The following is a 17,243-nucleotide window of genomic DNA, read 5'->3' on the forward strand; positions in this document are numbered from 1 at the left end:
TCTATTCTGTTCTGATCTTGAAGGGATTGGAAGGGCACGTGGCGACCGACACCCAGGACCAAAGGAGCCCACACACTGTACCTGAGAAGACAGCAGGTGTCCCAGTAAGATCAGCACGGAAGACCAGCGACAAGTGGTTGGCTAAGCCACAGGCCAGCCACCGCCCATCTCCTGCATAAAAAGAGTAAGAGAAATGCCTATAAAGTCACAGCTCACCGGAGGCGCACTCACAACAGGGGAACAGAACTGGTAGCTGTCTTGAGGCTGGGTTTCCCAGGTAGTGAGAGAATCTACAGCAAACAGCATCTGCTCAACAGCCACCAGCACCCTTTGAGGGCCCACCAGGTGACGTCCCCCTGGCTTCCTTCAGAGAGAGCCCGAGAGGCAGGAGCTGAGGCGGCACACCCAGGCTGCAGGGCTAGTCAAGAGTCAGCGCTGGGACCTGAACCCAAAGTACCCTAATCCCCAGGGCGCCCTGCCTCCCATCAACAGATTTTTTCAGACACACGTTATTCAGCTAAGCAGTCTTATTTAAACAGATCCCTAAAACGGTACAGAACTAAACTACAGAACCCCCCCCCCCCGCCACCTGTAATTTTCAAACCCGAGGCTCCTACCTTATTTCTAATCATCTCATAGAATCATATAATCACAAGCAAGCCCGTTGAATATCACAAAGATACTTGACCACTGAGAGTACGTTACCTAATTTCCCAAAATTATTCAAAATATGCTTTGGCTGGAATTATATAAAAACAGCTGTAAGTAATGATAAGCTGTGGGAATGAATGTGCTTAAAGTCCTGAGGGGCATGGCTGGTGGAACAGTCGTGGAGGCAGGTGGGGCGGGTCCTGACCCCCAGACACAAGCCTTCTCCCCACCCTGACGGACTCCACGTAAATTCGGAAACGACATGTGCTTCTGAAAAAAGGCCTCAAAGAGGAGAGCCACCTGGGCGAGAGCGGCTCCCCACTTCTGCAAACCAGCTCAGGAAAAACGCTGAGGGTCTGGAGGATCGGTCTGGAAGGGGCGCTGCCTGTGCCTGTGCCTGAGAGACAAGCACCCGCGGGGTCGGAGAGGCTCTATCAGGGAGGGAGGGAGGGAGCTGACGTGGGACCCCGAGGTCATCCGCCCCTGCCCCCCAAGAGGAGCCGGCGGAGGGAGCAGGGGGAGCCCCTACCCAAGGCTCCTGCACCCCATCAGCGGCCGGCACAAGGACCACCGCCCCCATTCCAGGTGCTGCTGGCTTTCGTCCAGACCCCGGCACGCCAGACAACTTCAAGTAACCAAGACTTTGAACTCCGTTTCCAGTGAAGCAGCGGCAGGGAAGAGACCCTCGCACACACGGTGAAGGCGGCCCCCGGACTCGGCGTACCTGAGAACTGGACACAGAGCGCGGCGGCTGGCCCGTGGGCAAGGACACGCTGCTTGTGGAGTCTGGTTGGCGGAGAACTCTCCAGAGGGTACTCCTTACTTGAAGGAACATGAGAGAAAGTGAAAATCAAGAGAGTTCAAAGTGAGGTTAGAAATAAAAAAATAAACTAGAAAGGGTTCGCCTATCCAGATGTGCGATTTTATTCTATCAACTTTGACCGTACAGAAACACATTCAAAGCCATGAAATAATGCACATATTTTAAGTACAAAATGTCGAGGATTTCTCCTGTTTCACATAACTGAAGGGGACCCTGGGATGGCCAGATGAGAGCATCTTAGCAAGAAAAAACACACTTCACTTCCCAGTTTCAGATTCCGTGTGGGTGACTATCCACTAATTACTCAGATAATCTGCAAATGGCTTCTATCTGCCCAGAAAATAATCACACCTGAAGTCTGTGAGAGACCATGGACTTGGGGAGAAGGACCGATGGTCAGGGCCCTGTGCAGGGGCAGGCTGGGTGGCGTGGAACCCGCAGGGCCTGGGGGGAAGGCAGCACGGCCCACGGAAGGCATTCAGGTCTTTAGGCAAAGTCCCCCCGTTGTTCATTTTCAGCAGCTGGCCTGGTAGCCTCTGAGCAGTAGCTGGCCCAGCGGCCTGGGGACTGGCCAGGGCACAGGAGCCCAGGCCCCTCACTGGCACCCACGTGGCCTCCACGTCCTTCCCACCGCAGTCCCAGAATCCAGTGTAAACAGAGCACAAAACCACCTGTCAGGCAGCATTGCCACAGGTTAGGGGGACGTGCAAAGTTCCAGGCACACTGCACAGGGCAGAAAGGAAAGTACCTATGATCTGAAGACAGGTTGTTGTAAAAGCTGAAAGTTACGGAAGACAAGTTAGACATATTTACTCATGTCTCTAATGCAGTAAAAGCTGGGAAGACGGGCTTGCAGGCCCGCCCCCAGCCAGGCAGCACCGTCCCTTCAAAGGGAAATTTGGTGGGTGTTCAGAGGAGCCTCTCCCTGAGAAACACTTGCCTGTGCCCCGGACGTTGTTTGGGGTCTCCGGAAACCCCTCAATGCAATGCCCCCTGGGGCTGGAATTGCAGCAGAGACAGCTGACTCTGTCTGGAGAGCTGGGCTCTCATAGGAAAAAGCCACCAGAAAGATCAGAGTTGAGCAGGGCTCTTTCCTGCTGCATTCTATACTCAACCACAGACAGCTGTCCCAGGGTCCGAGGGCACCTGCTGCCGGCACATCCCCACCGTCGCTGACCCACTGATACAGGAGCAGCACAGACGGGCAGGAAGAGCAATGGGGCTTAAGAAAAACGTCACAACACGTGGGCAAAACCAGCATCTGGCAAGTGACTGCTCAAGTACAGACGGGCTGCAGACTAGAGTCAGTGACACTTCACTCCCGTCGTCCATAGTCTCCATCCCTGTGTGGGTGTAGACGGGCTGTAGACTGGAGTGGGTGATAATTTGATACCACCAGCCATAGTCTCCATCCAAATGAGGGAATCTAGGTCCTAGAGGTCCCCCAAACACCTTCCCATCTAGGCACGTGGGGCATGGGGATCGGCAGGTTGGCCACGGTCCACACATCGTGGGCAGCAGTGCGTCCCACAAGAAGCGCATGCATGTCAGTGAGCTCATCGCCGGCCATTCAATATTCGCCTGGAGCCCATAAACTGATCAAATTTTTCTGTCCAATTATTAAGCAAGAAACTTATCAAGAATGATCCATCGCTGGCTACAACACTTTCTTAAAACAGTATTTTAACAAAAATTAACTATTGCCTCTAGAGGCAAGGGAAACAAAAGCAAAAATGAACTATTGGGGCCTCATCGAGATAAAAAGCTTCTGCACAGAGAAGGAATCTCTCAACAAAACTAAAAGGCAACTGATGGGATGGGAGGAGATATTTGCAAATGACATATTTGGTAAAGGGTTAGTATCCACAAGACGATAAACAAATCAAACTCAACACCCAAAAAACAAATAATCCAGTGAAGAAATGGGCAAGAGACATGAATAGACACTTCTCCAAAGAAGACATCCAGATGGCCAAGCGACACATGAAAAGATGCTCCACATCACTCATCACCAGGGAAATACAAATCATAACCACCAGGAGATACCACCTGACACCTGTCAGAATGGCTAACATTAGCAACTCGGGCAACAACAGAGGTTGGTGAGGATGCGGAGAAAGAGGATCTCTTGCAGTGCTGGTGGGAATGCAAGCTGGTGCAGCCACTCTGGAAAACAGGATGGAGGTTCCTCAAAAAACTAAAAATAGAACTACCCTACGACCCAGCAATGGCACTACTAGGTATTTATCCAAGGAATACAGGGATGCTGTTTTGAGGGGTGCAGGCACCCCAATGTTTACAGCAGCGCTATCAACAATAGCCTAAGTATGGAAAGAGCCCAAATGTCCACTGACTGACAAATGGATAAAGAAGCGGTTTGTATACACACGATGGGTTATGACTCAGCGATCAAAAAGAAGGAAGGGTTGCCATTTGCAGCAAACAGTAATGGAACTGGAGGGTATCGTGTTCAGCAAAATGAGTCCGTCAGAAAGAGACAAATACCATATGATTTCACTCACGTGTGGAATTTAAGAAACAAAACAGATGAACATAGGGGAAGGGAAGGAAAAATAAGATAAATACAGAGAGGGAGGCAAACCGCAAGAGACTCTGAAGACTGAGGGTTGCTGGAGGGGAGGTGGCGGGAGATGGTGTAGGTGGGTGACGGGCATTGAGGAGGGCACTTGCCGGGATGCGCACTGGGTGTCGTGTGTAGGTGGTGAATCACTGGGTTCTACCCCTGAAACCATTATCACACTATATGTTAACTAACTTGGATTTAAAGAAAGAAGAAAAAAACATTGCCAAGTTGTCAAGACGGTAAAAATAGCAGCCTGTCTGAAAAATGAATACGGAAGAACTGAATCTGACTAAAAGGACATACATATACGAATAACGTGCACACGCTGTGTATACGTGGGCCATGTACACATCTGGTACTCCCAGGGTTGGACACCTGTTTGGAACAAATTCGCTGACAGTATTTAAAGGGCCTCCCCAAATTACGCTACGTCTACTTTGAAAGGCAAGTTCGTGACGTACCACCTGTGACTGCCCCTGCGGCGTGAAGGGCTGTCACCGTTATTCCTGGTGTTGGTCTTGGGTGAAAACATAGTGACGCTGTGGAAAGAAAACTCTTACGTCATCCCAAAGATGACAGCTCCAAGCTTCTTAAGAGACCTGTATTTTGCAGCAAAACATACAGAACATATAAACATATAAATGCTTTCAGTGTCCCAACTAGTGATAAAGCGAACACTCACTTACTCTAATTGTAACAGCTATTGTTTCAATTATATATCTACACTGGCTATTGCACTGCTGAAAATATATCTGGACATAAAAATTCTGGATAATACTGAGCTACTCACTTATAAATTTTGACTACCAGGAAAACACTAAGATAACCATTTCTGTGTAAAGATCACACCGCAAATTATCTATTGGTCCCATTTTGTGAGGTGTGTGTGAAAGATGTATAAATCAAAAAACTGCTCCCAAAGTCAGAATCCCCCTAAAGTGAATACAAAACATGATTCTTATGATATTGTTTCCTTTTGGAGAATAAATTTATATAATCATAACCGAAACAAAACTTCACTTGTGAACATTATTTTGCAAACCTACTCAGAGACAGAAGAGAAATTCCTGGCAAGTCACACTGAATTCTCTCTTGAACAGAATTAGATTAAATGCTGGCGGTGGCTGAACAGGCACCTGTTTTTAAGATGGTTTTTAAGATGAAGAAACAAGCTCCCAGAGATGCTGGGGCACATGGTGCTGAGCTCCGGGGACAGACGAGGGACAGCCACACCCCCATCCCGCACCTGCATCCAAGCCTTGCAGTGTCAGTGGCAGGCTCAGCTTCGGGCCGTGCCCGGAGCCACCAGACCAAGGGGCAGGAGGGGGTGGCCACCACCAGAGGTTCTGCACTGCCGCAGGATCTGAAAGTCCCCTGGGGCCCGGAGGAGGGAGGATGCCAGTCACTTGAGGATGGGAGAAAAGAGAACAAAGGGTAAGAGGCCACTGAGCGGGGACCAGCAGGGAACATGTGAGAAGGAGCCAGAATGCTGCCGGAGCACAGGAAGCACGCCAGGAGAGAGGCGGACACGGTCAGGGCTGGGCTCGCCTCTTTCCATCTGCCCCTCCCACTGCCTCTGACAGGTCACCGTGCCGCATATCTTGACAAGGTGATCCTTGACATTTAAAATACTGTAACATCATGCTGTACTTTTCCCGTAAAGTTCAAACTCCCAGGTTGGTGCTCAGGGCTGTTCATGGTCTGGCCTCTTCTTCCCCCTGGGCACCCACACAGGAAAGAAAACTCAAGACGTGCCTTAATATAAGGGACCCCAGAAGTCCACACTGAACACAGCAGATCACACTACAGCTGGTGCCCACAGGCATGGTATATGAACTAGTGTGCAATTTTGTTGAGGCAAGGATCCAGAATCCATCCATCCATCCACCTACCCATCCATCCATCATCCACCCACCCATCTATCATCCATCTCTCCGTCATCCATCCATCCATCCATCCATCCATCCGTCATCCATCAGTACTTTGTGAGAGGGTCTGAGTGCCAAGTGCTGTACCAGGACCAGAGGTTTAAAGAATAAATAATAAGTAAAGCACGAAGTCATGCTAGCCAGTCGTGCCACAGAGAATAAAGCAGGCAAGTGCTGAGAGGGAATCACGGCAGAGGTGGGCATGTTGTCCAGGCAGCCTGGATAGAAGCAAGACTGGCTGCCCCATAAGCAGCACCCATGTGAGCCTCAGGGAAGCGCATGAGGGGGAAGAAAGGGCCGATGGAGAGCCCTGAGGCAGAGGGATGGACGCGGAGGCCAGGGGGGAGGGGGAGGGAGAGCATGGCATAAGCGGGTCAGGGGACGGGTGACCCCAGAGAGCCTCCCAAAGCCCTGACCTGCGTTCCGAGTGGGGCCCCCAGGGCTGTTCCGCTCAGTATGTGAAGAGTACGGAACAGATCAAGATTTGGGGTGAGAAGACGTCAGAGGCCAACGTGCATTTCACACAGAAAAGCAAAGTCCGCTTCCAAGAAATGCGGCATTCCGGAAGGACAAGGGGATTTCAAGGCTCTGCTGTACTTGAAACTCCCCAGATACCACGTTGTTCCCAATTTCGTCATCATTGACTCCCTCCCTCCCCAACCCACCAAACCAGGTCTGAATACACTGCATCTAATGCTCCCAGAAAGCCCGGGCGGCCAGGTCTCCGTCCCTGCGTCCCCCTCTCCCAGGCAGGTCCGCCCCTGTCCTGGCACCCGACAAGGTCACCAGGCACCATCGCTGCCGTCAATCAGGACCAAAGGGCACCCGAGAGGCGAGCACATGGCGAGCACACAGGAGGGGCTTGCTGCGGCCTCGTGTTGACTGCTGTCCACGTGTCCCTGCCCTGCACCCGGGGGTGGCCCTCCACACACATCTTTCCCGCCTCTCCAGGCTTAGTTACTCACTGCGGGGCGGTCGCATACCCAGATGACCTCACTTTGCCGTGGAAAACCAGAGGCTGGTCCTGAACGGTGCTCCGTACTGCTGTGTGAAACGAGTTTAAAAAGTAGATGTTACCGGCACAAAAACAGACACTCAGATCAATGGCACAGAATAGACCGGAAATGGACCCACAAACGTAAGGCCAACTAATCTTTGACAAAGCAGGAAAGAATATCCAATGGAATAAAGACAGTCTCTTCAACAAACGGGGTTGGGAAAACTGGACAGCGACATGCAGAAGAATGAACCTGGACCATTTTCTTATACCAGACACAAAAATAAACTCAAAATGGATGAAAGACCTAAATGTAAGACGGGAAGCCATCAAAATCCTTGAGGAGAAAGCAGGCAAAAACCTCTCTGATCTTGGCTGCAGGAACTTCTTACTCAACACGTCTCCAGAGGCAAGGGAAACAAAAGCAGAAATGAACTATTGGGACCTCATCAAAATTAAATGCTTCTGCACAGCGAAGGAAACCATCAGCAAAACTAAAAGGCAACCGACAGAATGGGAGAAGATATTTGCAAACGACTAATCAGATAAAGGGTTAGTATCTAAAATCTATAAAAAACTTATCAAACGCGACACCCAGAAAACAAATAATCCAGTGAAGAAATGGGCAAAAGACATGAAAAGACGCTTCTCCAAAGAAGACATCCGGATGGCCAAACGACACATGAAAAAATGCTCAACGGCACTCATCATCAGGGAAACACAAATCAAAACCACCAGGAGATACCACCTGTCAGAATGGCTAACGTTAGCAACTCAGGCGACAACGGATGCTGGCGAGGATGCAGAGAAAGAGGATCTCTTTTGCGTTGTTGGTGGGAATGCCAGCTGGTACGGCCGCTCTGGAAAACAGTGTGGAGGTTCCTCAAAAAACTAGCAGTAGAGTTACCCTACAACCCAGCTATTGCACTACTAGGTATTTATCCAAGGGATACAGGTGTGATGTTTCGAAGGGACACATGCACCCCCGTGTTTACAGCAGCACTATCAACAATAGCCAAAGTATGGAAAGAGCCCAAATGTCCATCAATGGATGAATGGATAAGGAAGATGTAGTTTATATATACGATGGAGTATTACTCGGCAATGAGAGAGGATGAAACCTTGCCATTTGCAGCAACGTGGATGGAACTAGAGGGTATTACGCTAAGCGAAAGTAATCACAGAAAGACAAAAATCCTATGACTTCACTCATATGAGGACTTCAAGAGACAAAACAGATGAACGAACATAAGGGAAGGGAAGCAAAAATAAGATAAATACAGAGAGGGAGGCAAAACATAAGAGACTCTAAAATATGGAGAACAGAGGGGTGCTGGAGGGGTTGTGTGATGGAGGGGTGGGCTAAATGGGGAAGGGGCTAAAGGAACCTACTCCTGAAATCACTGTTGCACCATGTGCTAATTTGGACTTAAATTATAAAAAATAAATAAATTATAGAAAAAAAGTAGCAAATGTGTAACATGCCAAGAAAAAAGTTCCCTGAGAACACAAAAGTTCACATGCATGGAAGGAGGCCATTCACTATAAACCGAAGAGGTGTCACACCCAATGCCAAACCAACCGATACCAGCAAAGAAGGTTAAATCAAGGGTATTACAAGTATAAGAAAACAACAAAAAACGTTTTCTCATTCCTCAAACGATACTGAATTGCAGTATGTGCTCAACGGCACACGTTCCGAACACCATGTAGACTAACACAGCGGCTCACGTCGTAATAAACAGGCCACACACAGAACCCGTCTATGTGAAATTCCGTCCGTGGCACACTAGAAACCAGCCATCGTGGAGTAACTCGCTCTGTAAGTCTGTGACAAATAGATCTTTTCTACAAACAAGAACGGCAATGATCCTAAATCAGCTCACATTTCTCTCACGTACTCGTTTACCACATGATAGAGCAGTAAGAAAGATAAAGCACTTAACCATGACTACACCTGTGCACCTCAGTGGCGACGAAATTTCTTATCCTACTAAGTTTTCCACGGCACGGCCAACTGACAAAAACTCTGACACTGCATGAACTTAACACAAATATTTACAAATCTCAAATCCTTTCAGGCAAAATAAAATTCTGCCAGAATTATTGATTTTTACAAACATTTAATACTTGGTATCCAATATGAATACTCTGTACAACAGTATAAAGTAGCTTTAGAAAAAACGGATACTTGCACAGTATTGCATTATTTTGAAAATAGTTTTGTTTTGTTTTTTAACAAAGAAACTCAGTTCTGTATCTGGCATTATTTCAAGCCTGACAACCTGGACCGTATTCCCATCAAAAACCAAGTGAAGCGAGTGGGCAAATCACTAAAATGACACCCACGTGACCAGGAACCCAAAAAGCATCCGGCTCGCCGAAGGCAGAGCCCCACCCGGGGGACGAGGCACCTCGGGGAAGGCCTGGAAATACAACTGCTCCCAGGGGGGCCCCAGAAAACCTCTCTCCACCTCAGTGTCAAGTGAAGGAGAAAAAAATCTCCGAGAAAAACAACGCAAACGGAAAATATTTTCCGAATCAGATAATACAATAACAGATGCATTTGGGTACTTGGTTATGAAAAAGTCTTGAAAGTAGTAGAATAAAGTTCATATTTATGGAAGGGCATATTATTTTAATAAATGCTTTAAGTATTAAAATATATCAGTTCATCGCATGTGTTTATTTCTATTATGCTTCTTGCAGCTAGAGGGATGCAAATTTTTAGGTTCTAGCACAACTATAAATCGGTCATCTGCATTAACTCTCCATATGAATACTTTTTTTTTTTAATTTTTTTTTCAACGTTTATTTATTTTTGGGACAGAGAGAGACAGAGCATGAACGAGGGAGGGGCAGAGAGAGAGGGAGACACAGAATCGGAAACAGGCTCCAGGCTCTGAGCCATCAGCCCGGAGCCCGACGCGGGGCTCGAACTCATGGACCGCGAGATCGTGACCTGGCTGAAGTCGGACGCTTAACCGGCTATGCCACCCAGGCGCCCCTCCATATGAATACTTTTTAAAGAAGACATAAAACGGTCATAAAAATCAACTGTCTGAAATTGCACCTGTCCCTGGTTACAGAGAAATTATAATCTCTGTAATAAGCCTTACTGTCTACACGACTGTTCTTATCAAAGGTTTTGTTCTATGCATCACTTAGCTGTGAAGCATGGTATATCATATAGACTCATCCGAACAAGATGATCCATACTAGCAAAAAATGAAAAAAAAAAAACATTTTTAAGGGTACATCTAAATAAAACAAGAATAAAATCTAAAGAAATGAGGTAATAAAAGAAAGAGGAATTTATGTGTCTCATTTCGTAACAGAGTCCCATACAGAGGAGCCATAAGATTATGCCTTTGACATGCCAAGTCACATGTGTGGTGATGAAAATAACTGGCCACACTTAGAGGTAAAAAACAGAGCATCAGTGGCCACTTAACATAGAGTTCATCCAGTCTAAGTAATTTTCTTTGAGTAAAAATGTATTTAGAATTTCGGAATATTATCTAAGCAACCTAATATTCCAACTAATTAGCAATTTAATTAATATCTGTCACAACTTTTTTCCAAGCAATTTTAATAAAAACATATACATAATTTTCGGTATTAATGAAGTTATTTTAAAAGACTTTACATCATGCAACAATATGAAGGCACTTAATGCCAATGAGCTGTACACTTAAAAATGGTTAAAATGTGGGGCGCCTGGGTGGTTCAGTCGGTTAATTGTGAGACTTCAGCTCAGGTCAAGATCTCACGGTTCAGGAGTTTGAGCCCCATGTCAGGCTCTATGCTGACAGCTCAGAGCCTGGAGCCTGCTTCAGATTCCGTCTCCCTCTCTCTCTGTCCCTCCCCTGCTCACGCTCTGTCTCTCTCAAAAAAATAAATAAAATATTTTAAAAAAATTTTTAATGGTTAAAATGTTAAATTTTACATTATAGATATTCTACCACAATAAAAAATATAAGAAAGAAGGAATAAATGAACAGAACATGCTTTTAAAAAGAATATGAAACACAACTTTTACCACACCAATTAAGTATAAAGCCGTAACATATGCCTAGTAAAGACTTTCGGTTTTCACTAACATAACTACATAGGAATTTAAACTTCTCCGAGGAGGCCGCCATTGAAGGATGGACGGACTTCTACTCCCGAAGCGACACAGGGCTGGGTATTCGGACTGAGGGAGGGACCGAGCCAGAAGAACAGGAGGCCGCGGCTCAGAAACCCAGCAGAGGGGATCCCAGATCCCGAAGGAGGGGAGCCGGCCTGCAGTGACCACGCGGGAGGGGAGGTATGAGGGCGACAGTCCGTGCACGCCCTCCCCAGAGGGACTCGGCTGGGTGGGGCTGGGGGAGCCACAGAGCAACACAGTTAAGAAGAGTGGAGGCCTTCAGAAGGTCTCGTGGACAAGGGAGGGGGCGGCGGGACACGGGTGTGATGACAGCACAGCCCCCCGCCCTTCCAGAGCCAGAGCCTGGACGACCTAGCAGGAGGGCACCTGCACCTGCAGTCGTGCCCCCTCCAGGAGCTGGGGTCCCTCATCAAAGATGGAGGTACAAGCAGACTGAGCACCTCTGTAGTTTTGTAATTAGGTCAACAAGAGGCTTAACCATACTGATTAGGACTCCGGGTTGGTCAACGAAAGGGAAAAAAGAATCGCTGTCAGTGATTCTCAACAATGAAAATAAATGGAAAATGTAATGAAGTCTGGCATCTTAAAAAAGAACTTTAAAATTATTTCTTTGTGAAAAGCAACATGCGGATTTGTTTTCTGCTTATAATAATACAATGAGAAAGATTTTTGAGACAATCAGGAATAACTTATCTGGGCTGGCTAATTAATAAAGGACACGAAAGAATCCTGTTGGTTTTGATAATGGCATCACGGCCACTAAGCACACGTCTGTGTTTTAGAAACGCGTACTCGAGTCTGCAGGGGTAAAACGATGTGATGCTTGGCAATGGCTTTACAATCTTCGGCAAAGAGAGACCAGAAAAAATCAGTCCCATGATCAATAACTGGGCATCCACATGTATGTTCTGGCCGGTAGAGCATTTGGTTTTTTTAATTTTTTTTTTTTTTTTTAGTGTTTTTATTTATTTTTGACAGAAAGAGAGAGAGAGAGACAGAGCATGAGCAGGGGAGGGGCAGAGAGAGAGAGGGACAGAATCCGAAGCAGGCTCCAGGCTCCGAGCTGTCAGCACAGAGCCCGACGTGGGGCTCGAACTCACGGATCATGAGATCATGACCCGAGCCCAAGTCGGACGCTTAACCGACTGAGCCCCCCAGGCGCCCCTAGAGCACTTGTTTTTGAATTCCTATGAATGATACCCGATTCAGGAAAACAAAACATCTAGCACATTCCCTACCACAAAGAGCATGTAAAAAATACACGAGAGGCAGAGAAACGAAGCAGCGATGGACAGAGGAAACGCCGAATTTTCACGCGGACGAACATGAATCCACAGAGCAGGTCGTTGCGCCACATCCCAGAGCAGGGGGTACTAACCGGACCGTCGCTGAGGCGCCGGTGGGGTCCTGTGCTCCTCAGCGATTCGGAAGTGCAGCGGAGACGTGGACAGGACACAGCCACTAGGCAGACAAATCGCCAGGAGAACAAACTCACAAAACGCACGTTGTCAGGACATCACAAGGGATTAACTCATGTAGATACGGATGTGCAATATTTGGAAACGATCAAGCTTATTCCTCTTCTTCTGGGAAATAATCTTTACTATTTTTAACAAAATGGCTCTTTTATAATTTACATTCTATCCTGAAATAAAATATTTTTACACTGAAAATTAAGTATGAATCATTTACTTTTAAACAAGACAGAAGCAATGCCATGAGCAAGAATTTCTTTCGAACAGGTCAGGAGAGTTGGGAGTTCACTAAACTTTACTTTTAATTCTTAGAATCGACAGGAACGTAAGCTCCTGAGCGGGGAAAGCCACATGCGGAAATCCTACCGGAGAAGACCCTACCGAGGCAGCACCGACAGGCTCCTTCCGGCGCCGAGACCTTGCCGAGACCGCACCAGAGCCGCGAGACGGATTTCCAACACGGCGATCTGACCGCCAAACATGGACGTCAGCAAGCAGATGGCCTGCACAGGACAGATGTCACACGGTCAACAGTGAGCACACACCCGTGACCCCAACCACACAGGGTAAGGCTGCTCCTGTCATGTGGGCGGTTGCCGCGCGCCAAACGTCACACGCGAGGTCACACTCCACCACGTGGAGGAAAGGACGCGTACCGATGCACGCGGCAGGGTCTGAGGACAGCACGTTTCAGGTCTCACCTTTTGCTCGCCGGCCTTGCTCATCATTGCGCACGATCCTGCAACCTGAACGCTGAGGCTCCTGAAATCTTAATTTCCAGCAAAGAGAGACAAACAAGCAACGTTTACGGGGCAAGTAGAGGGAACGAACCCCACGTGCCTGCACGCCCACCGCACGTGGGCCTGTACGCTCCCGAGAGCCCTTGCCCTGGGGCAGCTCAATCCGGCGGAGAAGGCGTAGGGCAGCCGGGGCGAGCCCCGGTAACACAATTCCAGGGGCACACACACACACACCCAGATCTAGGAGGAGCTCCGGTGAACCTTCAAGGGCAAGCAGGGGGAGGAGAAGAAGGCACTCAGGTCAGCAGAGGTTTGGAGGGTTCAAGCAAAGTCTGCAAGTAAGTGACGGTCGAAACGGGCAGTGACCTCCAACGAGGAGAGAGGCTGGGCTGGGCCAGGCTAAGAACTCGGACTCTGTCCCCAAAACACAGGGGCCTTAAAGGAGAAAGTAGGGAGACTGCTCTTACAGGTGACATGGGCTGTGCCTGCAGGAGGCTCCTGAGGGGGCAAGCTCGGGGAGGGAGGAGGGACGGAGTCAGGAATCACGCCCACATTACTGGCAGGGCAACTCCCGGCGTGGAGGTCGCAGAATCTGAGAACAGACGGGAGCCGCCCCAGGTCAGTCCAGACCGTGGAGTCGGACAAGCTGGGGGGCTGTCCAGTCACGGGTGTCAAGTCGTCAGCAGGAAATATGGACGGTGTGGACTCAAAAGCCCTTGGTAGAAGCTCGGGACAGGCGCGGCAGCCCTGAGGAGAAGTGTCCCTCGGAGCCCTGTGCACAGAAGACAGGGGCACCGAGGACCAAGGGAAGGGAGACCCACCCAGAGGTCGGAGTGAGCTAACAGCAAGGCCTTGGGACCCAGAGGCTGCCCGTGGCCTGACGCATGGCGAACACGCCTCGTCTGCACGTTCTGGTGACCAGACTTCCTACGCTGAAGGTGTCACCCTCCCGTGGCAGAGGAAGACATTAATAGAAGTTACATGAAATTTAGATCAAGGGTGACCTGAACTTTCACCTTACCCTTGTAACGTAAAACGCCTTCCAATTCGAAGTTCGCCAAGTTAAGTATGAGTAAGCCAGAGGAGCTTCCAACCCACAGGCACGGGGCACTCTCAGAAGGCAGGCTAATTTTCAAAGAAAAAGAGAGAACGACATGGTGGTCTCACCCTTCAGGCTTCCGTCCCACAGCTGCCACTGAGCAGGCAGCCGGCTCTCGGCATTTATGACCCAGAACCGCACTCGATCAGGCTGGTGTTCAACGGTCTCGGGATTCCTGGAAACCCACTGTCCAGTGAAGACGAGACGGCCACGACCTGACCGCAACTCGACTGTCATCTGCAAGGCTATCACTTCTTCCGAGCTCAAGGTGGCAGCCGGTGCCACGTCCATCCCTTCGAGGCGGCCACGTGGCACCTGCGTCCTGCCGGGTGGCGTCTGGAGACGAGGAGCCCCGCTAACAGGGAACAGACCACCGTGGCAGAGCTCAGGAGATACCGACCACAGCTCTGCCTCCTCTTCCATCGATGTGCAAACAGGGTCAGCGTTAACAAAGGGCCAATAGGACTCCTCTGGCTATGCCAGACTTGGACTCTGAAGGACTCTCCACGCCCTCTCTCCCGCCTGCCACTCGGTCCCCTGGAGCCTCACACGGCTCTAGCACTGTCTCTTTCTCACTCTGGGCTCATTCTCAGGCCCGCACACACCCGCGGCCGTCCAGAAGGCGGCCAGGCAGGTGGGTCCCTGCCACCCCATGTACACCCCAGGGGCGGAAGGCCTGGCCCTGACCAAAGCACAGGCCAGATGTGTGTTCCCACCCAGCCTGGCACCTGTGCGGACACTTGGCCCTACAGCACGGCCAGCTCCCCGTCCAGGGGAGCACCCCCCTTGTCCAGGGAGACCAGAGGCCCCGTCGTCCCTAGACCTTTCCACACTCAGTAAAAGCCATCATGATACATTCTTAAGTGTCTGATATACAGACAGATGGGGGAAGTTTAGGGGGAGTCACGATTATATCCTCCTTTACCTTATTATGCAATCAAGATCTACCTAGGGACGCCTAGGGGGCTCAGTCGGTTGGGCGTCCGACGTTGGCCCAGGTCATGATCCCACGCTTTGTAGGTTTGAGCCCTGCGTCGGGCTCTGTGCTGACAGCTCAGAGCCTGGAGCCCGCTTCAGATTCTGTGTCTCCCTCTCTCGCTGCCCTCCCCCACTCTGTCTCCCCAAAATGAATAAACATTAAAAATATTATTTTAAGATCTGCCTAGATTTTGGTGAGTGAAATTAAAATTAATATTTCTTTTATTAAATAGACTTAGAAATAATTGACCAAGTTTACCAACTTTACGACTCGAAGTATGCAGTCCTAAAAACACTTCACAGTTATTATTATTCTAACAGACAAAAATAATTTGGTTTTAGTTTAATCATTCTTCAAAAATGAACCTAATTTGGTAAAGTTTTCTTCACATGGCACTGGCCAAGTTCATCATACTCACCATCCACACTCAGCACTGAGCAGGAGCGAAAGGTCACAGGGAGCCAGGCCCAGGACAGGCAGGCTTCCTTCCATGTCCTCTCCTTTCTCCAGGCCGTGTGCACAGGGATGCCGATTCTCCTCTAGGAACAGAACTATTGATAATCTGAGCTGAGATCAAAATGATCAGTCGAGGTAAAAGCAAACAGTTGGCACCACGGGATGTTGATGGAAATACACGTGGGCTAGAGTCATCAGCTCACGAGTCAAGGAAAGCCCTCAGACTTACACGAGGTAAAGAACAAGGTTATAAATACAGAGCAGACCCCATACGTGAGGCCTGGAAAGAAGGAACGTGGAGTGTCAGGCACACCTAGAGTTTAACCCTGTTCTTAAGGCAGGATCAGGTTTACCTGCTAATAAATGGGCCTTCACACAAGAGGTCATGAAAACCAAGATTCAAAGCATTAGGAAGAAAGCAGGTACACTGAATAAAGGTAATTTCTGACCTTCGGGAAGGCCAGGGGAGGGGAGGGGAGACACAAGCTACACCAAAGAGCAGGAAGAATGGTGAGAGACTTGGGGGCAGCAGGGAAAAGCCGAACTCGCTGTGACAGGAGAGTCAGTGCACTGCCCGTGCCCCACAGGAGTCCCAGGCCGGACTGAGGAGGAAAGTCCACAGCTCTCCCAACAGACCATCCACTCCCGTTGTGACACTGTGGTAGGTAGGAGCGCGGAGGGTGAGGAAGGGAGGTGTGGCCAGGTAGGGGCTGATGAGGTTTGGAGTGGGGGTGGGGGTCCAGGGCCAACAGCCAAGAAAGGATTCTTGAGACGTCTTCCATGCAACAGGACGGTTTTATTAAAGCACGCACGGGGACGGGACCCGAGGGCAGGAAGGGCTGCACTGGGGTCCCGAGGAGTGACAGGTTATGCACTTGGGAGCTAGGGGAGGTAAAGACTAGGGGAGTCCCCAGGCGGACTTTCGTCCACTAAAGTAGCCACTTAAGATCCTGGAGGCCTGGTTATTGCCAGGCTAAGGTGGTTCTTCCCTCTAGCAAAGCACTAACGTGAAGACAAAGGGAGTTCCCGGAGAAACGTTTTCCTCTGCCGGCCTCAAGTATCTTGTCAGTGGGCTTCAGGGTATAAGGAAATTCAACTTTATCACGTCTTTCTGCCTTTGTTTCCCCCATCAGAACCAACTGTGGGCAGAGGGAGAATAGTGCAGAGCAAAGGGACTGTGCCAGCCCAAGGGGATGGGGACGCACAGGGGCGTCCTGGGGGGGAGGGGATGAGGGACAGGGGAGTACAGGGGAGGCCCAGGAGGTGATGGGGTCACGCAGCGGGGGAGGGGGGGAGGGGGTGTGGGCACGCAGGGGAGGCCGAGTGAGGCTGGGGGATGGGGACGTGCAGGGCACCAG

At 49.5% G+C, this 17,243-nt stretch overlaps 1 protein-coding gene across 7 annotated transcripts in view; it reads right to left on the reverse strand.

The window, feature by feature from the left end:
* WDR27 (WD repeat domain 27) overlaps positions 1-17,243 on the reverse strand; it is a 159,362-nt gene that overhangs the window by 114,359 nt on the left and 27,760 nt on the right. For 6 of the 7 annotated variants that reach the window (XR_006299114.1, XR_006299115.1, XM_043592788.1 and 3 more), the window contains 10 exons: positions 15,848-15,980; positions 14,373-14,476; positions 13,313-13,380; positions 12,993-13,114; positions 12,515-12,597; positions 6,952-7,030; positions 5,305-5,463; positions 4,520-4,597; positions 1,376-1,473; positions 82-171 (listed from right to left, as the gene is read on the reverse strand). Coding sequence is in view for 5 of the 7 variants with exons in the window: in XM_043592788.1 (XP_043448723.1) it covers positions 82-171; positions 1,376-1,473; positions 4,520-4,597; positions 5,305-5,463; positions 6,952-7,030; positions 12,515-12,597; positions 12,993-13,114; positions 13,313-13,380; positions 14,373-14,476; positions 15,848-15,980 (1,014 nt within the window). In the remaining 2 variants the exon portion in view is untranslated. The remainder of the gene's footprint in view (positions 1-81; positions 172-1,375; positions 1,474-4,519; positions 4,598-5,304; positions 5,464-6,951; positions 7,031-12,514; positions 12,598-12,992; positions 13,115-13,312; positions 13,381-14,372; positions 14,477-15,847; positions 15,981-17,243) is intronic. The other variant, XM_043592787.1, reaches the window with a different exon arrangement.

This window comes from Prionailurus bengalensis, chromosome B2 (genome assembly GCF_016509475.1).
Source record: "Prionailurus bengalensis isolate Pbe53 chromosome B2, Fcat_Pben_1.1_paternal_pri, whole genome shotgun sequence".
NCBI lineage: Eukaryota > Metazoa > Chordata > Mammalia > Carnivora > Felidae > Prionailurus > Prionailurus bengalensis.